The sequence below is a fragment of the Elgaria multicarinata genome, chromosome 3 (assembly GCF_023053635.1).
Source record: "Elgaria multicarinata webbii isolate HBS135686 ecotype San Diego chromosome 3, rElgMul1.1.pri, whole genome shotgun sequence".
NCBI classification, from domain to species: Eukaryota; Metazoa; Chordata; class Lepidosauria; order Squamata; family Anguidae; genus Elgaria; species Elgaria multicarinata.
The window spans coordinates 63,557,597-63,580,324 of NC_086173.1; the positions used below are offsets into that span (position 1 = coordinate 63,557,597).

Genomic DNA, 22,728 nt, shown 5'->3' on the forward strand with positions numbered 1-22,728 from the left:
AATGTGAGATTCTGCAGACAGGGTAAGACTCTAGAATTTGGAGATGTTCAGTGTCTGGAGCTAGAGTATAAAGTCTTAGAGAAATAGCTGAAGCTCATCATGCCCCTGGACTGCTTCCCAATAGTGTGGTATCCACCTTAACACTATTGGACTCAACATCTAAGGCTCTTGGAGGAACATGAAGAATATGAGAAGCCTTATGGTAATGATGGGTCTACTCAAAACTAAAGCCTGGATACAGAATCACTAGTTGCTTTCACTGGGATGAAGTTTGCATTTGGGATTCCTAGCTAACACAGTCCATTTTTTGTGGCAGCTGATATGGAAGTACTCTTAGAAAGGTGATGGTCTATGTGGTTTATACTTCAGATCAGATTTAATGAGACAAGAGTATTCTGATAGTTTGAGACTCGTTATCATGGAACATTTCTAAAGAAATTGGGAGGACCATAGGAGCACTGCAAATAAATTAAGAGGAACCGCATGATGCTATAACATACATAATGAAATAGAACTCTATTAATATAAGGAAAACGGACAGTATTACAGAATGAGGTGGCCTAGAATTCTTGGGAGATGAATAATGTTAGAAGACAGATGGGACAAAATGAACTGTTGGATTGTATTGGTGTTGGGCCAATTTGTATTGCCTTCATAGTGTGTAGGAAGCTAGGAATGGTCTCCATGTGGTGGATACTCCTTGCTGACACTGTAGCACAGCCTTCCCCAACCTGGTGTCCTTCAGAGGTGTTGGACTGCAACTCCCAACATCCCCTAGCCAGCCATGCTGCCTGGGGATGCTGGGAGTTCTAGTCCAACACCTCTGGAGGACATCCACTGGGCAATTCTTTCACTGGTATGAAATGTTCCAACAACCCAGTTGCCACCAGGAATAGGCTGCACTAGCATAGAAACTCCAGCTGGAAGTACAAAAGCACTACCAGTATTCAATGGGATATATAAATACGGTTCGTACTTGTTCTGGACAAATGTCTGCTTCAGAAAGTTGAGGAAACAATGAGGGACAGGCTATTTTTAGATCAGAATCTGACTAACAGGAAGGAAATGTTTGAGACTGTGAAAACAGTTGGCCATGTAAGAGAAAGTAACCATGAACTGTTGGAAGTCCATGATTCTAAAATAGGAAGAGGAAGGGCAGCAAAATAGCAATGCATGTTAATAGCTAAAAACTTCAAAAAGCTTGAGAACTGGTTTCCAAAATGGTTGGAACAGTTTTTTTTTATTTTTTTGTTTTTAAGGAGGAGAATCCATGATAGCAATCAAAGTCTAAAATTCTTTCTCGAAAGGATTAGGGCAGGAAATAGGACCTCCAAAACAAAGTTGAAAGAAAATCAGGCTACCTTAAAAATGGCCACCAAATAATAGTACAATGGGGACATCCTGCATTGCTTCTGAAAATCTGCCCACATCACAAAACTGGCAGACCCTGAGAGAAAGGAAGTTCCATCGTGGAAAATGCAGCTGGCTGGAGCACCTGTATGCTCTGTGTGAACCGTTATACGTAGGCGTCAGGAAAACATGATGTAGTCAGTTTGGGAACCTCTCCGGTGCCAGCCAGAGATTTTCCTGCCTGAGGAGGAGCCCAGATGTGCCCCCTCCCATCCAGCCTACACTTTTTTTGCTGCAACATTCAGACATTGCCTTCATTTATCTTCCTCGCCTCCTGCCCAAGTGCTACCTGAAGCAGGTTTCTTCACCCTTCTGCATGGCAGAGCCATCCCTGAAACTCTCGTTTAGAATTTAGGTAGCATGGCAAGTAGAGCTCAAACTGTGACAAGCCCAAATATGTAAAAATCTATGCTTCTGCATAGAAAGCTAAAGGAAGCCAGTGCTGGCCTTGAAACACTATAGTTGTTGGCTTTGGAGGGTGTCCTTTTTCCCCTCAAGAAGGGTGCATCCTGCTTTGCAAAAGCTGCAGTCTTTGTACTATCTTCACAGATATATTTTACCATGTGTGATGCAGGTGGGGCTCTCAGCGACAGCATTCTTACCTTACCATACCATGGTGGTGGGTGTAGCACTAGCAGCAGCAGCAAAAAAACAACAACCCAAAAGTGATCTATCCAGCACATTACCTAATGAGGATCAGAGCAAGTACAAATTTGTGCTAATGTGAATTAGTGCAAATAGAATTAAATTCTGATTTTAAAAATCTGGTTCTGGTGGAATGAAAGATGCCTGACAATCCATAGTCTGCAATGGATTCAAGTGAGTTTGGATTTCTATGATTCCAGTCTGCAGATTCCCCATCCAGTCTGCGTACTGACTTTTTCTGAGTCACATAGGTTCCTTGAACTTGCAGACCAGCTTTTCATTTTTGGGAGGAATTGCACTAATTTGTATTAGTGCATGTGCACATTACCTAATGTGGATCGGTGCAAGTACACATTAGCGCTAATGTGAATTAGTGCAAATAGAATGAAATTCTGATTTTAAAAATCTGATTCTGTCAATGAGCAGATGACAACCCATAAAGCACAGATAGAATGGATTTAACAAAACCTGTACATCCCTAATCTGGAGTAATGCTGGCTTCCTGTAAATGGACAGGCAGATGTATAGACTTTTGCCTATTTGGGCCTGTTTGAGTCCTACATGCCATCTTCCCTCCTCCCTGCCCCCCAGACAACGTGCTTCCTGAAGCAAGTTGCTTCACCATAGAGTGATATTGTGGCAGGGTAGCTGGCATTTTGGGGCAGCAGCAAGGTAACTGGTATACTCTCCTGTGGGCTTGGGCCATTGGCAACTACCTGATGCTCCCAGCCTCTGACACGGCCTGGGTGTTGGTGTTGATGTCATAAGACTGGAAGGATGTTTGCCATGTCTGAAGTGGGGTAGTGACCTTCCCATTGAATGGATTTGATGTGCTTTGGCTGCTGCAGGAGCTAGGGAATCAAGGGAATAATCCAGGGGTAGGAAATCTGGTACTCTTCATATGCTTTGGACTACAACTCCCATAAGCCCCAGCCAGCATAACTAATGGTCAGGGATTCTGGAATTTATAGTCCAAAACATCTGGAGGGCACCAGGTTGTTTACAACTGAAATAATCCCATCTCCACTTCTTGAACATGCTAACCATCATTCCATCAGGTTTGTCTACCTTCAGATTCACTTGGGTTATTTGCTCATATGCCTTCGGGACTTTGCACCTTCTGACAGTGCCTTCCTCCCACATGCTACCGGATACAAATAGTGGATGCTCTTCTAGCAAAGACTGTCACATAATTCTGACTTGCTAGCTGATGCTCAAAAAGTAGCAGAAGAAAAAAAACCGCTTTTGATCCATTCCTGCTCAAGAGAATTTGAGATGGTAGACTGATGCTTTTGCATCCTTTGAAGGGAAATTATATTTTCCTCTGCCAACGGGTGTAGCAGTTATTCCTCCTAATATGATGATTGTGTTCTTCTCTTGAGAAATGTGGCTGGCAATGTGGCAAAGGGAGCAATGTGAAGCCTTAAGCCTCCCCTGACATTTCATCATGTCCAAACACACTTGGATCTCTCATCACATCCATCCCAGTTTCATACAGAATTCTCTGCTTTAGTGTACTTTTTTGCTTCCATGTCATCCCAAGATGAGGTGGTAGGTTGTGCTGAAGTTGGGTTGGACACTTCTTATCCCCCCAAAAGGTGTGTGCAATTTCTTCATACTTGTGCACTGCCCTGTAGGTTCTGCTACGGTCTGACTACTGTTTTGCCAGCACCTACTGAGAGTGCTGGGCCATGCTGAGAAGCTGCACGTGCTGAAGCCTGTACTAAATTGGCAGTTGCCTCTGCCTGTCATGGTGTATCTGTCATGCCTTGTTATCCCATTGGGCTTCACCTGCAGGAGGTGTAAACAAGCAGCTTTTCTCATCCCTGGGCATGTTCTTTTGGATTGGGAACTGAACCTGTATGCATTATCTTAAGTCTGTGTTACCCTGCTTTTTTAATGGCACGAGACAGGAAAATTTCTAACCTTTGCAAGCATAGGCTTGAACTAGCTTTCCTTTTGTTGGAGATCTGCTCTGCTTTTCAAGAGGTGCCTCCTCTTTAATCCTTGGAGGCTTCCTCTTGTCTGAGCAATTTCATGCCATCTTTCACTATAGATCTATGTGTCCGTCTATAGCATGTGTGTCTGTCTGTCTATATTGGGGTGGGCATTTACACATCACCAAGAAAGAGGACAGAAGAGGACACAGATTTGCATAAACTGTGAGCTAAGATTTATATATTGATGCAAATTTAGAAATTATTATTATAACTTTAATAGAAATACCATACATTTCACCATAATGGGGAAGACTGTGACCAGAGTGCCTGCTCAATTTTCTATCCAGGTGCTAACTGTCGATGGACGACTTCAAGACCCCCTCCCTGCCTTCTCTTCTTATGGTTGTTTGTCTTTAAACCGAACTTGGCCTAGACGGTTTCAAGGCATCCTTTACAGACTGTCCTCTTCGAAGCAGGACTGGTAAACCGTAACAAGGAGCCCGTGCAGGCTGGGCTCCTTGCGTTTTTCATTCTGGTGGGGCAAACAGTTTCTCTCTGCCCCAGCTTGAGGCTTGTCTTTCCCTTTTTGCGCTGTCTTTCCCTCCCTCTTTTGCTTCAGAGGAAAAGAAGGGAGGAATATGGGCACTTCTTGGAATCAAGCAAACACCGCTTGCCTAATACTGTAGGCTGGCCTTGGCTTAGACAAGCTTTTGCTGGGAGTCGGGGAAGGTCCCCCACAGGCCTTCGTGATAGGCCTGTGAATGAGCTGGGCTGCCTTCGGTGACTGGCAGTATCTTCCTCCCTCTCCCCCCCCACCTCCCCAGCATTTCTCTTTGCATTGCCATCATGTGATTCCTTGCCCCATCACCCCTCCCCCCTCCCAGCATGTGGATGGCAGGCATTGTTTCGTAACCGGCTGCCCCACTTACAGAACAGTTGTTTCCTGGACTTCAGAGAAGTGTGACGCTACTGAGGGGAGATGGTTTGCACAGCATCTGGAGTGGATCTCTCTACCTAATCTCTGGATAGAAACCCGCGTTGCCTTGGTATAGCTCAGCCCTTCTTGGAATTTGGTACATGGTGGATCTTCAAGGCAGAGTCTGCTGCTGTGTCTAAGGGAGCGGTTGGTTCCGTCGTCGGGGGCTTTTTTAGCGCTATGGTGGATCACTGTCGTTGGGTCTAACGTGGTCCATACCGATGCAGTCGAAGGAAAGGGAGAGAAGGCGAAACAGGCGTACCCTGGAGCTGCGCTCAGCCCTGTGCTGGCTGGGGACTCTCTTTCGCTTCCAGGACAAGTTGAGCTCCAGGCGGGGCCCGTGTTTGCTTTTCCCACCAGGGGCAAAGTCCCCCATGAGCAGTCGGTTCAGTCCGTCCCCACCACCCGTTATGACCTCTTAACTGTATACTTGCAGCTACAGAAACAGCGGGGTCACCCGGTGGACCCCTGGGGTTGAGGGCCACCGAATGGATGGTAAGGAACAATGGGATCCTAGAAGGGGGTGAAAGGGCTTCTGGTTTCTTTCCTTTTCTCTTTCCCCTCCCTGACATTAGACAGGTCTATTTCTTGCAAGGATTGTATGTTGAGAGTGGGAGGGCACACAGGCATTTACTGATCCCACCTATGGTGCTGAATCTGGCACAGGAAATTCTTTGAGCTGCTAGGTCTACATCCCTCACATGCAGCTTTCCAGCAGATCGGCTGCTCCAGATGACTGTATGCTCCCATTTAAAAGGCTAGCCTTGGGGGAGACATCCCTGCTGAATTGTATTTCCACTAACTTTGGAATTTATCCCCTTTTCTTTCTCATCAAAGAATCTTCAGCGATGAACAAAAGATGCTTAGAGCTGTTGCTTTCTCTTGGAGAGTCCTGTAGCTGCTTCTGTTTCACTAACACAGTGTAGTTCTGGCTACCGCCTTTTTCTGCTTCTCTGGCAATGCTAATTGCTTTTTAGATGCTAGTATGAAGGGAGAACCTGCCAGTTCATAGCAAATAGTACACTCAGACCCTCAAAAAAAAAAAGAGAGAGATGTTGGCCTTGTAAGAGAGGGGAGGTTCAGCTAGGGGAGATCTGAGCATCTACGTGGCTGTAAGCATAAACCTTGCTGGCAAGCCGTATAAAGCAAATTCTGGTAACTTTCACAGAATCCATTATAGCCAATTGCAGTCAAGTAAAATAGGAGCATCGGAGGTTGGCTTATATTGTGTCAGGCCAATGTTCCATCTACCTCAGTATTGTCAACACTGACTGGCAGCGGCTCCCCGGGGTTTCACGCAGGAATTTTCTTGAATTGGGTGTTTGCTGTAATGAAGCAGACTCCGTTGTTTTCTGGAATTCCTCCAATATTTTGTCAGTATCCCAAAAAGTCATAGGCACTTCCCCCCACCCCATGGCTAATAGCAGTGTATGGAGTAGTCGGTTGGGGTGGATTTTCATGGGGATTGCAGTGGGGAGGGAAGGTTTAAACCTCCCCTCCCTGCTCCTGCTGTTAATGCTAGCTGCCTTTCTAATGATGCACTTAGTGTCATGTGTAGTTTGGCCCTCAGTGATAAATATGGTTGAAACATTTCCCCCTGGAAATCCATATCTGCCGGTTTTCACCATATCTGCCAGCTTTTTGTATAAGTCCTTTTCTGTTGCTCATGCCTACATGGAAGTTGCACCTTCTGACCTAGTAACTTAATCCCAATAATGTTAGAGTAGCCTGTGTGTATCCAGTAGTGAGGAAAATGCAATATGTGTGTCCTTTAGAGGCATTGTCTTCTCAATGATTCAGCTTTGGCTTAAGATAAGCCATGCATTGCATGCTGATTCCCCCACCCCATCCCAAGTATTCCAGCCTTCCTATTTCAGTTTCCAGTAAAGAATAGATCCAGTGTTCTGTATCGGTTAGAGTGTTGAATTTAGACTGGGGAGACCGAGGTTCAAACCCCATTCACCCATGAAGCTCACTGAGTGACCTTAGGACAGATGTTATCTTTCAGCCTAACCTACGTCACAAGGTAGTTGTGAGTAAAACACAGGGGATATCAAATCATGTAGGGCAGGGGGTGGGCAACATGCAGGCCACATATAGAATCCATGTCTGGTTTTGTGTGTGCCCTGCCAAATTTGCTGCTTTGGAGAAAATGGCCCTCTCAGATGTGTGATTCCGCTTGTGAACAAGGTTTGTGCTCCCCATGCAATGGGTGGTATGGGTTCCAGGAGGGCAGTGCAGGACCCCAAGCCCTGGAACGTGCCCATCGCTGATGTAGGTTGTCGTGAGCTTCTTAGAGGATGGGTGAGATATAAATGCAATCAAGAATTAAAACCTAAAACCTCCACACCCTCGAAATATTGCAGCTGAAATGAAGTCTGCACATGAAGTAAAGGTTCATATTCTTTCATGAGTTGGTTCCAATTGCAGATGCTGGTTTTCCAGTCATTGAATAACTTTCAGAGGTAATGAAGAGATGGTGCTCTAGATGTCTAGACTTCTTGCACTTCGTCTAGAATTTAAATTTCCCTGTTTGCTTTGAGATCTTTTGCTGACTAACTTTCAGAGGCCTATATTAGAGATATTGCAGTGGCCTCTGATAATGACATCCATTGTACAGCTTTTGCAAAAGACAGGAGAATGCAGAGAGAACGAAGTCTGGGCTTTGCTTGCTTTAGGTCAGGGCTCTTAGAATGCTTAAAGATCCCTCTGAGATCACACAATAGTTATGCACAAAGCCATGATTTGCCTCTCAAGAGACTTGTTAGCTCAAATGATGATGCCTTTTTGTTGTTGTTTTTGAAACCTTGTGAGGAGGGAAGTCCCCTGTGTTGGAGAATAACTTGATTTAACTCTCCAGTTGCTGACAAATTGAGGAGTCTCCCCACCAGGTTATGAACATGGTCTAAGCCGGGGTCTCCAAAATGGTGTTCATGGGCACCAGTACTCCCATAAACACTTCTCTTGGCACTCGTCAGGCTCCCTGTACCTCCTGATTTTTATTTTAAAATTTGTTTTAATTTTTTTAAATTTTTTTTTTGGAAAAAATCAGGGAGGCTGGTATGCTGCAAAGTGAAGGGCTGCCCTCCAACATCATCTTTATTTGGGGTTCAAAACAGTGTTTGTGTTTTAGAACTTAGATCCTTCTGCCTAAGGTTTGGGGGCAAATTACTTTTCATCTCACTAGTTTCCCTTCTGGGAAGTGCGTGTTTTATGACTGGCCATTCCCACCATTTTATGAAAGGGGAAGCCCCTCCCCGTAAGGCAGGCATTCTGTAAAGTTACCCAAAACACTCAGATTTCCATATGTGCCCACAGACTCAAAAAGCTTCGGAACCTCTGGACTCATCTGTGGGTCCATGGCAACGAGGGACGATCCACCTGTTTGCATGTAGCAGCCAATTTACGATGGGTGGGGCAGAGGAAGACATTCATGACCAACTTGCATCCTGAATATCCTGTGTGCAAATTGTTTGACTGGACGGGCGGAAAGTCTGGATGTACGGAAAGCTCTTGGGAAGTGGTGGCCAGGAAGATGGAAGTGGCCACACAGTGGGAGAGTGGTGCCAGAGGCAGTGTGCTTTTGGCAATTGATTTGCTTCTTACTGCTGGATTGCAGTGGAGGGAAAAGAGTACATCTGTGGTGTGATGAACAAAGTGTTTAGTACAGCTTTTCCCCACCTGGGGGCCATGCTGAGGATAATGGGAGTTGTAGTCTGACACATTTGGAGGACACTGGGTTGGGGAAGGCTGGCTTGGTCAATTCTCGTTAAAGTAGCAGTACAAAATAAAACACTAGATGGAGAACATTGCCATCTCAAAAGAAAAAGGAAAGATGCAGATTGGAAGCTGTCTGCATTGGATTGTTATTTGTACCAAACTGCCCACAATTTCAAACACTTTGCATTTCTAAAATGTGAGGCAGCTTGTACACCTCTTCATGGAGCTCATTCCAAATCATCTGCACTACTACTGAACATGCCTTGCTCCTTCCAACAGCAGTTTAAACTTCCTGAATGATGGGGATCTTGAGCCAGGTCCTACTTGAAGATCATAATAGAGGGCAGGATGTGTGTGTGAGAGAGAGGGGGGGGAGGGAGGGAGGGAGAGAGAGAAAGGGAGGAACATGGGGATCTGTCTTATTCCAAATTGGACCATTGGTCCATCAAGCTCAGTACCATACATTGATTGCCAGCTGCTCTCCAGGGTTTCAGATTGGGTTGTGTGTGTGTGTCTTTTTCGGCCCTATCTAGAGATACTGTGGATTGAGTTTGGGATTTTTTGCATGTGGAATATATGCTCTCCTATTAGAGCTCCAGTCCATCCTCTTCTAGGAGAGGAAAGAATAATAATATTTCCCCCCGGGCAGAATGGCTAGTAAACTAGGGATTGCTCACCTTCCCTTCTCATATGTAGCACAGTCCATGTCCTTGAGTAATCTAGGCTTTGTTTTTATTTTATACAGAATTTACTGTCTGCCATGGTACACAATGGTGTCCCACTAGCAATTTTTTGCAGCTCATGACAACTTCTGCTCTTCCACAAAATGCTTCTGTAAAGAACACTTCCACTAGCATAGACATAGAATAGCAGAGTTGGAAGGGGCCTACAAGGCCATCGAGTCCAACCCCCTGCTCGTACTTTTGTGTTCCCTTTTCTGTCAAGTATTTTATCAAGGACCATGACCTTTCCTAAGCTACAGAGTAAGATTAAGTTCAAAAGGAAATAAATGGAACTTGGAGGTTGGATTTTTCTCCTACCCCCACCTCAAGTAAACTCTTACCAAAGGGGTTGCAAAGAAATGCAACTTGTCCACCACATGATGCTTCGTGTTTGGTATGTTCTTGAGAATTGTATGCCAATTATATTGCATGTGGATTATTGGTGACCTTTCAGCTGCTGTGGCTTTCTCAGGGTGCTCTTCAGTGTTGAGCACGATGCTCTCTCTTGGTGAAAAACTGTGGCTTTGTTCATCTCCGAGGGGAAGAGAGAGAAGAGGCGAGATGGTGTGCAACTGATCAGACCAGCTTCTGCACGGTGAATGAGTACATAAGTCTGATGGGGAGCATCCTTGAAATGAAAAGGTCGCATGGAGCTCAGTGCCCTAAAAGTGATTGCCTGCCTTGTTGCTTGGCGGTCCTCTGTTCGGTTTATCTGCCGGTAGTCATGTTTGGATACAGTGTGAGAGGAAGGAGATACCAGAGGCTTTGAAAGATTACTATGGTTGCATCTCTATTAGCCCCCTATCCTCCGGTGTTTATCTTGGCATAGGTCAGTGTGTAAGGGCTCTTGTGCAATTGGACACAGTCGATTAGTTCCATAAGCTGGATTCATGGAGTCTGACCACACCGACATGAATAGAAAGTGCCTTCATAGGTTTCCTTTTTTAAGGGGTGCTTTCGACTCAGACTGGGGTAATGGAGACCTATTTTTGTGGAAAGCACTGCTTTATCAAAATGAGGCACACTGTATATTTCCGCTCTTTTCCTTGTAGCTTCCACTCAGTCAACAGCTTAACAGAATGGTTTCTGCCGTAGCGTAGCCCGCAATTCCAGCTGTGTCAGTGTTTAAAAATGTGGGGCGGAGCGGGGGTGGGTGGGAGTATCTTTAGGTACTGAAATGGCTGGTGGGTCCTGCCCATGGCCCAGCCATCTCTGTATACTGTCTCTAGCAACTCTTAGTTTAAGGAATTTATTCCAAGAATGGAGCAAGAGCCCTCCAGTGGTCAGATGGAGGATATTTTCATGCGTAAAAATCTCTGGAAGAAATCTGTTCAAACCCTAAAATATAGCTGCTAGAAGCACTAGGGGCATTTGCTTTCTCTTGCAGCTCATTTGCATACTACTTCTCATAGTTAAAGGAGTGCCATTGTTTTATTCTAGGCGCTGTGCTTAAAACAACACCGAGCTATTTCAGAAAGTCAAGCACAAAACACAGTGTTTTTGAGCTTTTCAGGCAAGAACCCGTTGTTAACCCCAACTATCTGCATGGGACCCACTTTTCTTTTTTTACTATATATCTTTTTTCTGATACATCCTCCCACCTCCTGTCCTCTCCAAGTTTGATCTCCACAATCTCTCTGCTTCCCCCCTCCCATCTTCGCTTGAAAAAAAATGTTAAACACTAGAAAAGAAAATCGGTCTTTTGTCGCTGGTGTATCCCAACTGGATCTGGCCCAGTTTTAGATCCCAACCCAGCAGTTGAAGACTCATGGCTTTAAGTCAGGGGTGGGCAGGCTTCAGGCTCCGAAGTCTGATTTATTTTTAATTAAAACTCGGGTAAGAACCACCATTTGGAGCTAGATGCAAAATAATAGCTTGGATGGGCAGGCATTCACTAAGAATTAAGTAACAGGTTGCATTTGAGTACATGCTCATTCCAGGAAGCTCACATGACCTTTCACACATAAACCCATTCCTGATTTCCCCCAAATTATTCTTTTTCAGCAACCTATTATAGGATGTGGGGGAAGCTTTTTAATTTTTGCTATTGTTAGACAATTGGAATTGAGAAACCTCGCAGATCTACTGCAAACAATTTAAAGATCTACCAGTAGTTCCCGATCTACCTTCTGCCCACTCCTGCTTTAAGTGAGTGTTAAAATTCATAGGATTACAGAATTGGAAGGCACTGATGGGCCACCCAGGTCAATCCACTGCTGCAAAGCAGGGCCCATCTATCCACCTGCCCCTTGACATGCAATCCAGCCCATGAAATGGGAGCCTATAATCATTATCTCTAATATGGGACTTGGGTAATTGAGTTCTAATCAGTTTGGGAGCAAAATGAGGCCACCCAAAAACAAGGTAATGGTTTCTGCATGCTCAGGGGACTCTTTCGCTATGCAGAAGAACATAAGTTTGTGATTTTTTTTAAAAAAAAAACCCCAACCTTCCTAAACTGCAAAATGGCTTTGTGAGCCTTCCAGGATCTACAGAATGTTAAGGGCCTAGAGAAAAGAAAATACTGGAGTAACACATCTCATTGTCAAAGAAATTTCCTGGTTGACAGTGAACAGAAAAGATAAGAATTTTGCTGCTAGCTTTTGGGGTTTGGGGATGGGATGGGTGGGTTGCTGCCTGATCACAGCAACGCTAAAAACCTAGTTGCCATCATATTTTCTATGGGCACCTCTTAGTTCCATCTTGGGAAAGGATTAAAGGGGTCTAAACATACCAGGAGTCAGGCAGGCTGTGTGAATCTAGCAATGAAGAACATGGCTGAGGTTGTTGATCTATGGAATGTTGATGGTGTCAGCTGAAGATGGGGAGCAAAGGGTGAAATAGGCCATGGGGATAAAATACCCCCTGCCCAAGCTGTATACAATAAAACTCTTGGGTTTATAACTGTCCATTTAGCATTCTATGGAGTAATGGGAGAATGTTACTGGCAGGTTGGAAAACAAAATTATGTCAGAGCTCCAAGCTGTCCTCCAAATCTCCTGTTGCAGGCTGGCTGGAGCCCTAAACAGGAGCTCTCCTGCAACAGTTCTCACTTGTTCTTTATAGAATGCTATTGCTGTCCATGGCACTAATGGAATGTAAGTACAAAACATAGACCCCTAGCTCAAGGAGCTTACATATGTCTTGAATATGGTGGAGGAAAGGAAGGAAGGGGAGTGAAGAGAGGGACAAGGGATGAATGTGAATGAATTAATTCATACTTGGGCTTTCCCAGTGATCTCCAAATTTGCTGTTAGGCTTAACAAGGCACAGAGTATGATTGCGCCTACTTCGCAGAGGTTATAACTGGTGCCCAACAGGATAAGTGATGATCCCAAGATCGTGCGAAGAATCTGTGCCACAGCAGTAGGGTTGAATCCTAGCGCCTGGAAAGGAACTCTCTAGGCCATTTTGAATTTAGAATAGTTTTCTCGGTATGCTCAAGCAACGGAATTAAATGAATACTAAGAAGAGTGGCAAGAGATGAGGGATGTGGCAAAGGGATGAACTTAAGGTCAAACTCATTCCTTCTCCCCGCCCTCCAAGCAGCGAGATTTTTAAAAATGCAGTTCCTTTGGGGCCAGCTTGCTCCTAGCCCTTCGGATCAGTGAGAGTATTTCAGAAAGGAGACCTGAATCTGAAAAGTCTGGAGCAAAACAGTCTTAACTCTGGGTAAATGTTAGCCACAATTTAATGGCACTTTATTTTGGGCTGTAAAAGAGGGGGAGAGCTACTGCTAGTCAGCGCAGATGGTACTGAGCTAGATGGACCATTGGTCTAACTTGGATGGTATAAGGCTGCTTCCTCCACTGCTTAGAGAATATTTGTACGATGCATGTACCAGCACAGAAGATTGTAATTGCACAGCAGCCAAATAATTGTTTAAAACAAACCATGGAACAAAAGTTCACAAAATCGTGAGGCATTGATGGGGAAGATGAAGGCAGTAATGATAGAGTTTGTTAGATTTGGGGGAAAGGGGCTAGCAGAACACTCTGGCACTGGGGATGTAGCTTAGGGGAGTGCACACATACACACACACTAAAACGTCTTTTAAAAAATTGCAAAATAGTGTGAGCATTTCTTCAAAGGCTCTCTTCAGGCTGGGTGATTTGGAAACACCGCGGAATGGCAGATGAAATTCAAAGTGAGCAAGTGCATAGTGTTCCACATTAGGACAAAAAACTCCTAACTCTACGCATACACTGATGGGATCTAAATTAGCTGTCACTACTGAGAGCGGGGATTTGGGGTCATCGTAGAAAGCACACTGACGTCAGCTCAGTGTGCTGCCGCAGTGGAAAAAAGCAAATCTGATACTGGGAATTACTATGAAAGGGACTGAAAATGAAACTGTGAGGATGCCATTATAAATCTCTGGTGTGCCTACACTTAGAGTAGCATATGCAATTCTAGTGGCCTGATTTTGAAACGGATCTCATGCGAAGGGAGAAAGTACAGAGATGGGTGGCTGAAATGCTTAGGCGGACGGAGCTTCCTTTGAAGAAAGGCACAGGGCTTGCTCTTACTTAGGTAGTTTATAAAATTATTATGGTGTGAAGGCAGAGGAAAGAGCCAATTTGTCTCTCAAAACATTAGAACTTGAGGCCATCCAATCATCTGACAGGCAGTAAGTATAGGACAAATGAAAGTAAGTACAGTTTCATGTCATCCACAGTCAACTTAAGGAATTCGTTGCCGCAGGGAGTTTGGATGGCCACTGATACAATGGCTTTAAACTGAAATTAGATGCATCCATGGGAGATCAACCTCTCGATGGCTATAAGTGGTCATGATGCACAGAGACATATACCTCTGCTTCCGCTAGAGATGGTCAACGGAGGATGGAGGCTGTGTTTCATATCTGGTTGTGAATTTTCCAGGGATATCTGGCCAAACACTATTGGAGGCAAAATACCGAACTAGATGGCCTTGTAGTCTGATCCTTAGATACTTACGTTCCAAACTATATCTATTAAGAGGGGGGCACAAGCAGTGACATTCCACACAGCCATTGCAGTAGCCATGCACAATGCCATCTGGGGTAAGAACCTCACTTTCTCAGGGACAAATATATTAATGCTTTATTACAGGGGTAGGGAACCCAGTGCCCTCCAGATGTTTTGGACTACAACTCCCATCAACCACAGCTAGCATGGCCAATATTTGGTAATTATGGGAGTTGTAGCCCAAAAGATCTGGAGGGCACCAATTTGCCTATTCCTGCTTTGATTGCAGTTGTCTTCCATCCTTTCCGAAGAACTCAGGCCAAAATCTTGGTTATTGCAATTTGTCCTCCCAGCAGTCCTGTGAACTAAATTAGGTTCAGAGGTGTATCTTCACCATACCACACCCCGGTTTAGCTTTGTGGTTGACCATGGATCTTCCTGTTCCAAGTTCAGCATTATGTACTATGCCACACAGACTCGCCTAATGTAGCTTGAAAGCTAGGGCAACATTTTATTTATTTATTTATTTATTTATTTATTACATTTTTATACCGCCCAATAGCTGAAGCTCTCTGGGCGGTTCACAAAACTTGATATCTGCACCACAAAAGGGCAGCCTTGATGGGAGGTGTGAGTACATGTGGATTGTGGAGAAAGTCCTTTTGATGATACTAAAGGCTCCATCACACTGGGGGTTAACACACTCCCTACCTTTGCTTCTCCGCCCGTGTTTTCATTCCTCCGTTACTTACTCTTTCAGAAGAGGAAGTACACAACGAGCACGAGGCCCATAGAGTCTGCTGTGCTAATGGCCCCGCTTCTTTCGCACACAGCAAGAGAGAGCAGCAATTCAGAGTTTAAAAAAACATTGGACTTAAAGGGGTTTTTTTGTTGCGCAAGGAAGGCCAGAAGGGACGCAGGAGGCAGACGACGTCATGTGAGGGTCCTGAGCAAACTCTGTGAGTGCCCAGTAATGAGCGTGCAATAAAACGCTCATCGGATGGAGCTTTAAATGGCTCTTGGCCTGTGAGGGATGTCTGTTGGCACAGGTCCAAGGCAGTGTCTTCAGGTAAGGTCCCCTTGCAAACTGGGAGAACTAGGTTAGAGATGAACTGCTAGCCACTGAGGACCTTATCCAGCCCCTAGGGCAATCTTATTCTGCCTCTGGTGGCCCATCTTAATTTTAGTCAAAGTTTTGCCCACAGCTTCCTTTGTAAGGAAAATGAACGTAGATATTCAACACTTCAGGCCTGCATCCATCTCTCTGTGTGTTTTTATACACAAGTACACCTCTCTGCATGCAGTGCTATATCAAAGGTTTTATGCTCCTTCACTTGGAAGCCTTTACCACAAGGTAGTAAGAGTTTCATTATGGAGCCAGAACAAAAGGGAGGGGTCACTTTATGCAGCAAAATAAACTCCCAGCCCTTTAACCGCCTCAGTCTGGAGAACAGCATAGTTGCTGATCTAGACCATGCGAGAGACCTACCCTGATCTAGATCACCTGAGAGAGTTGATGATGAGACTTCAGTTGGAGGCTCTTGGGTGTGATGCAAGAGTAGCTGCTTACCCGAGGTGGGCATCTGATTTGATCCCAGGGCTCAGCCTGGCCTTCATGCCTGTGCTGCCCTATCATTGTCTGCGGTCCTTCCTAGCTTATGCAAGAGGTTAGTGTTCTGGAGGTGGGGTGGGGTGGGGTGGGGTGGGGTGGGGGGAGAGCTTGCTGATCTTCTTGGAGGGCCACACGGAGTCTCCGCATAATGCTGAGGTGGCCTCAGGAAGGGGCACAGGGCTGCCGGATTTCCCTTATGCGGCATCAGACCTCTCCCTGAGGGGTGGGGAGGAGGCTGGGCTCTGTGCAGGAAGGTGTAAGCTGTAAGTAATATGGATGAAGCCGGAGACAAAGGGAAAGTAGGTCAGACAGGCTGAGCTGCAGCTCCCCGTCTGCTTGCGTGCGTGTCTCGGGGAAATCCAGCAGCTCTGTGCTGCAGTGGGAAGGCACTGGGCGGGAGGAGTGTTGTGAGAACATCCCTCCGCCGTGCCTGGCAGTCTTCCCTTTCTAAGGCACCTAGGAAGGAAGAGGCTGGTGACTTAGGGCTGGATTCCTGCAAAAGTGCTTGTTTAAGGGGCTGCTCAGTTTCCCTCTCTTTGGGATTTCATGCTGGAAGAAACTGCAGCTCCGTGATTGCCGGGAAGAATCGAAGCCGCCTTTTCTTGTGGTCTCAGAGGCAGTCTGGACCCCACGGCCTTAGCCAGCTGAGGAGAACTGCAAGGGGGCTAGGAGCCAAGCCCCCAGGAATCTGCTTCCAAGCGATGTTTCTGTAGCTGGTCGCGAATTCCTCCACCCCCACCCCCACAGATTTAGCATGGCTGAGAAATGCTTGTTTGGCCTGTTTGCTTTAAGTGAACATATGCTAGGTTTGGGTCTAGATGGCTGAGGGATTGATAGAGGGACCCTGGGGCCTTTGCTTCTAAGGTTATTGCGGAGAAACCAGGCAACCCTTTAGAAAGTAGGTGTGTGTGTAATGTTTGGGGCCCCTCTCAGCTCAGCATGGAGTACCAATCTGGGAATGTGTAGTCAGCTCTCTCCCACTAATCAAGCAACGCTCTTAGTTTTGTGCTCTAGTATTTGCTACCCATTTTAGAAGGTTTTCATATCAACAGGGATCCGTTGCTCAAAGGGAGAAGCAGGGAGGAAGAATTTGGTGCCCAGTCTCCATCCTGAGCACATACATATACACAGTCTGGAATAGAGCCCTTGCCTTCTAAAGCCCAGCTATGGCGATATTTCCAGAAACTGCCTCTTGTTGCCAGAGCCCCATAAACCTGGTTTATTTGACATCAAAACCAAAACGGTTGTAACCAGTGCCATTGTCTTCAGTCGAAGGACTTTCAGACTGAAACTCTGTCAGGCCATTGGGTTCAATTGCTTGGTTCAATCGCTTTTCTGTGCGCCTTCTAGAATCCTCGTTGTAATACTGCTCGGTGCCATCCCACTCTTGTGACTTCTGCAAATCAGATTTTGTGACATGCAGTGTGTATGTGTGGGAGGAATTGTCTGCCTGTCTTGTATACATTGAGCATGGTGGAGCATCAGGGAGTTGCTCTTAGACACACATAAGACTGAACCCCTTTAGGGAAGAGGTGGGCAACCAGCAGATCTGGGAACCAGTTTGCCCACCCACTCCAGAAACCCACCACGGGCCACGCATACCCCACCACCGAAAGTCCCACTGCTGCTGTTAATTCGGCTGCAGCAAAAGCATTGCCAGCAGAGTACAAATTTGCATTAAAACAAGGTGCTCTCTCTGTGTGACCGTTCTCCACCCCTGCTTTAATACAACTTGTAGCCCTCCAGATGTTTTGGCCTACACTTCCCATCAGCTCTAGCCAACACAGCCAGTGGTGAGGGATGATGAGAGTTGTAGGCCAAAGCATCTGGAGGTCCACAAGTTGCCCATTACTGTTATACAGTGAAAAAGCAGCTTTTTTGTTGTTGCAATTATTGAAGTTCAATGGCAATTTGGCAGTGGTGACTGGGAGAGAGGCACAAAAAAAGACGGGGGCTGCATGCAGCCCATATCCCATGCGTTGTCCACCATTGGCTAGGATTGGTTCCAGCCTTGAGTACATCATAGTGCACTGAGCGTGGTATGCAGTGACCAGCCCACTGGCTGCTGTTGTCAACATAGTGATAATCAGTGGGTTGATTTTGTATTCAGGGTGACCTTGGGGGACCTTTAAACATTGCTCCAGCTGCTTTTCATGAGTCGCTCAGCCTTAAAAGAGCCTCTGAGTCTCAAATGATTCCACTCTTTCCAACATCTAGTAACTAAAGGTGTTGGCTGAGATCCAAAACGGTCAGTGCATGCCCAGATTTTTCTCAGAACTTAATTCTTGGAAGATGCCCCACAACTCCCATGTTCCAAAAATAAGTTTGGGGATCTGGCATGAAGAACCTTCTTAAAGGGGAAATGCTGCCTTTGTGTGCATCTTCCCATCTTAAAAGGCTATTGGGTCCAGCCCCTGAAGTGTGTTTTGAACTCTAGGGAGCACCTTCTGAGAAGGAAAACAAGAGGGGAAGTGTGTGTGTGTGTGTGCAAACAAGACGTGCACGCTCCCCTGGATCTTGGCTTGAATTTGTTCATGTTGTTTACACACTTTGCCCTCAATCTCTCCCCATCTCAGTCCTCAGCAGCCTTGTAATCAGGAGCATGGCTACAGGGGAGCGAGGGGAGGAATGGGTTCTCTGCCTCCCTTCTTACGTTTTTAGAAAGTGCTTGCTCTCCATGAAGTGGCGGTGCTCCCAATGTGGACTGAAGTTATATGTGGCATGCAGGGATTGTGCACACGTTGCCCCCCAAACGTAGCAGCACCCTGACAGGCCTAAAGTGGAGTCGCTATGATCTACAGCAGGGTTGATTAGTTGCTTTACCCTCCAGGCCTGATCTGGAGCCTCATGGCTGAACCCAAAAGAGGAATTTGTGGCTGGGTTCACACAACATGCTAACCCAGCATGGGTTATCATGTTGTCTGAATGCAGTGCATTTTCTGCAGTGTTGCCTGAACACAGTGCGTTTTCCACTGGGTGGCTTATTAACCATGCAGTGTGGTTTATTTTTCTTGGGCAAGACACCTTGAGAACCTATGGCTTGTTGTTGGGTTGTTCAGAGGGATTAACAAGCCACGTGGTTAACGAACAACCATGTGTTCAAACAACACGATAACCCAACCTGCCAAAAAAGAATTGTGTTCAGACAACATGATAATCAACCTTGGGGAAAACATGCTGTGTTCAGACAACATGATAATCCACAGTTCAACAACAACTCATACTGGGTGAGTTAGTGTGTTGTGTGTATCCAACTATGTCTGCTCTCTACCCTCCAGGAAATTGTGACTTCCCGCAACCATACTTGTAAGAAGGTCTTGACTGCCCTTCCTGGCCTCTCCGCTGGGGCAGTACCCCTCCATTCCTAGCCATTTATCAAACATGCCATTCAAATAAATGCAAGTTGGCAGGGTTAAAAGGGACTCTTGCTTCCCAGTGAAGCTTCTCTGACTCTGAAAAAGTGTTCAGCGGTTCGGGTCTTCAGGCATCAGTCTCTTTTGTTAATGCAGTTTCCCTGCCTCTGCTTGCTTACAGTGAAGGAGTTTCTTGCCAAAGCCAAAGAAGAGTTCCTCAAGAAATGGGAGAACCCAGCTCAGGTATGGTAGTGCTCTCACCTTGATATTTTGCCCGCCATCCTTCATCGACCTGGAGCCTTGGTACTCTTGTTCTAAGCTCTTAGGCCCAATTTGATTGCAACACTGGGTGTGTAAACACACACAGCAACTATGTGGGTGGGTCTCCATGCAGCTGGCGTTGCATTTAAATTAGGTTCCCAGGGATCCATGGCCTAACTGCAGGTTGTGTTGTGTTACACACACCTTGATTTACTTGGATGTGTGGAAAGTCGTATGGGTATGTTTTCTTGTTTCTGTTTTTTAAACATGAGCAGTATCACTGTTAAATGAGGCCTCAGAGGGATCTTGTCAAACCTTTCACCTCAGTTGATGGTAGTTACACCAAAGGCAAAGGTCTTGATGCTAGAATGCCCTGCAGAGGAAGTTGGGACTCTGGAACAGATGTCTCGTTCTCCTGTTTATTCTATGGTTGCTCCTCTTGATTGAACTAGAGGTGCAAGAGAAAGTGAGATGTCCCAGCTGGAAACATAGAATGGCTTGACTGAAGGATAGCCAGCTTTGGGCTAGGTCCCCGCTTGCTTGTACAGTTCTAGGATTGTTTGCAAGAACCACCCATGTGCCAGTGCCCAGGATGCTTGTATGACGGGGAGCAAATAGTAAAGAGCTATCCCGGTTACTCAAACTAGTGAACCGTGCCATATCTTGGCGGGAAGAATCAATAGCCCTTATGCCATCCTTCATACTCCTAGGTGTTTAGCAGGCCATGTTACACATAGGAAAGTGCAGTGTGTGTATTTTCCCCACCCTAAAATATCTGAATAAGGTAGACAGTATTTTCTTCCCTGAAATATCTGGTGAGTGCCTGGCTGTTTCACTAACCAGTCCAGTACTTTGACTTTTTAGCAAATCACTCCCACAAGATGGTTGCCGAAATAGCAGCTCCATGGCAGTAGAATCGCTGGGTAAATTGGCCCTCAAATTTGGATGCTACAGTTGTTTGGGGCCTGCCCCATTTGCTGTCCCTCACCTGCAGCATCATGCAAAAAGGGCCCATTACACGTTGTCACAGTTTTTCAATTAATGTGATTTTGGAGCTATTACTCTTTTGCCAGGCTCTCAAGCTTGACCCATTGTTGCTAGTTTCCAGTTTATTGCAATGCGGTGAGTGTTGATATTGTATGTCATGGATGGGGAACTTCTGGCCCATGAGCCAAACTCATAAACAAATATCCCTTTTTGTGGGTCGAATTGGTTTCTCTTGCTACCAGGCGTTTGGAAGGCTGCATGTCTTTCTCTCTCTAAAAATTCTTGTCTTTTGCACCCTCTGGTGGTGAAATCTTAACTGTGTCCCAAACTCCAAGAATGCTGTAGATGACAGCTGCACATTTCAGCATGAAGACTTGGCACTCCACAGGGATGTTCTTCGAGAACAATTGCTTCTTTAATACAGCACAGCCAAACATGATGTTTCCTGAGCAGGGTGATCTTCCAGATGAAACTAGTAGCTCAGCAACTTTAGCGAAAGCAACCACTTACAGATCCTCAAACTTTGATTATTTTTTTTTAATTACTTTTCTATACCGCCCAATAGCCGGAGATGGCTTGGAATCTAGTCTACAGGGCATTTCTTCCTCTGCTTCCTTTCTCCTTTTGCAGAACACGTCCAGCCTGGAACACTTCGACCGGCTCAAGACCCTGGGTACAGGCTCTTTCGGGCGGGTGATGCTTGTGAAGCACAAGGATTCCGGGAATTACTTTGCCATGAAAATCCTTGACAAGCAGAAAGTGAGTCTGGACCTGCCAGTGAACTCTGTGTGTGTGTGTGTGTGTGTGTGTGTGTGTGTGTGTGTGTGCACCTGCATTCCAGGCGTTGTGGAGAAAAGTGTGCCTGACTGGTGGGCTGACCCTCTGTTTTGCAGGTTGTGAAGCTGAAGCAGATCGAGCACACCCTCAATGAAAAGCGCATACTCCAGGCTGTGAACTTCCCATTCCTTGTCAGACTAGAGTATTCTTTCAAGGTAGGTGGTGTCAAGTGTTACATCTGTCTCTCCCCACGCCCGGATTTCTGATCTTCTGAAGAGATCAAAAGCATGGCCCCTGGCCTGCGTATGGACACACACAGTGTCACATCTGAGGTCCTGTGTAGTGGGAGAAAGCAAGTTCCTTCACAGAGTGTCCTTCACTTGATTCTTTGACCACCACACGCCACGAGCATCCCCCTGGTGTTGCTTACTGTGCATCACGTAGGAGAGAAAAGGTACAACTGACAGCCTACCCATTCCAAGTCCTGGCCATGCTTGTGGTGGCACCGTGAACCCTCGCTTGCAAGCAATTACTTGTTGGGGAGAAGAGATTCCATCACACCACCAGGGAGATGTTTGCAAAGAGTAGTATCCACCACGAACAACCCCTGCTGGGCACATACTCCTTCTCTTTACCAAGTTAACAGAGAGGTTTCCTGGCTAATTTTCAATCTGCCAGGGTTTTTGGCTAGCTGAGCACCCTTAATGTCAGGCATACCTAACTAGTTAGATGTCTTCCCCTGGGTAGCTGCTGCCTCTGTGGGTAGAGCGTGCCTGCCTTTCGGAGCAGCCTGGGTGGGTGGGTCGTCTGCGCCAGAACTGAAGAATACACAATGTAGCCTGTGTCTGTCTTCCCTGCAATAGAGCCTGGAACCTCTGCTTTTTTGGCCCGCCTCTTTTTCCAGTTATGTGTGCACACATGTAGAAGGGTGCAGCTGTCTCTGTACACACAAATATGAGAGCCAAAGAAGGTGTCTTTTTGGTGTGGGTGTGGGGGAAGAACTCTCGTGTGGAAGGGCCCATCCTGGAAAGAAGCTCTTTCTGCTTGAACTGCCAGCAGGTGTGTTTCATGAATAGAATCCACACTACAGTGAAAAGTGGCATGAAAGCACGTTCTGGCAGTTGTACAACTTCTTGCAAGTATGTGAGTGGGCAACATAAGAATAGAGAAACTCTAATAAGGCCACTATGTGACTGCTGTAGTGAGCTTGTAAGTATGGGCTATGATTATAAGGACACAATTGTGCTACTGCCAAGACTTGGCCATTTATATAAGCTCTAGATCAGGGTTTCTGGAGGCTTTAGTTAACCTCAGTTACAGGGAAAACATGTAAAAAGCCATTAGGTCCTGCCTATGCCACAAAGGGTAAAACAATT

General features: G+C 45.9%; 1 protein-coding gene across 3 annotated transcripts in view; it reads left to right on the forward strand.

Annotated features, from left to right (window-relative positions):
* Window positions 1–22,728, forward strand: part of PRKACA (protein kinase cAMP-activated catalytic subunit alpha) — a 68,078-nt gene that overhangs the window by 30,120 nt on the left and 15,230 nt on the right. For 2 of the 3 annotated variants that reach the window (XM_063120501.1, XM_063120500.1), the window contains exons 2-4: window positions 19,509–19,570; window positions 21,206–21,334; window positions 21,469–21,567. In XM_063120501.1, coding sequence (XP_062976571.1) covers window positions 19,509–19,570; window positions 21,206–21,334; window positions 21,469–21,567 — 290 coding nt within the window. Of the gene's footprint in view, window positions 1–5,359; window positions 5,467–19,508; window positions 19,571–21,205; window positions 21,335–21,468; window positions 21,568–22,728 lie in introns of those variants that run through there. The other variant, XM_063120502.1, reaches the window with a different exon arrangement.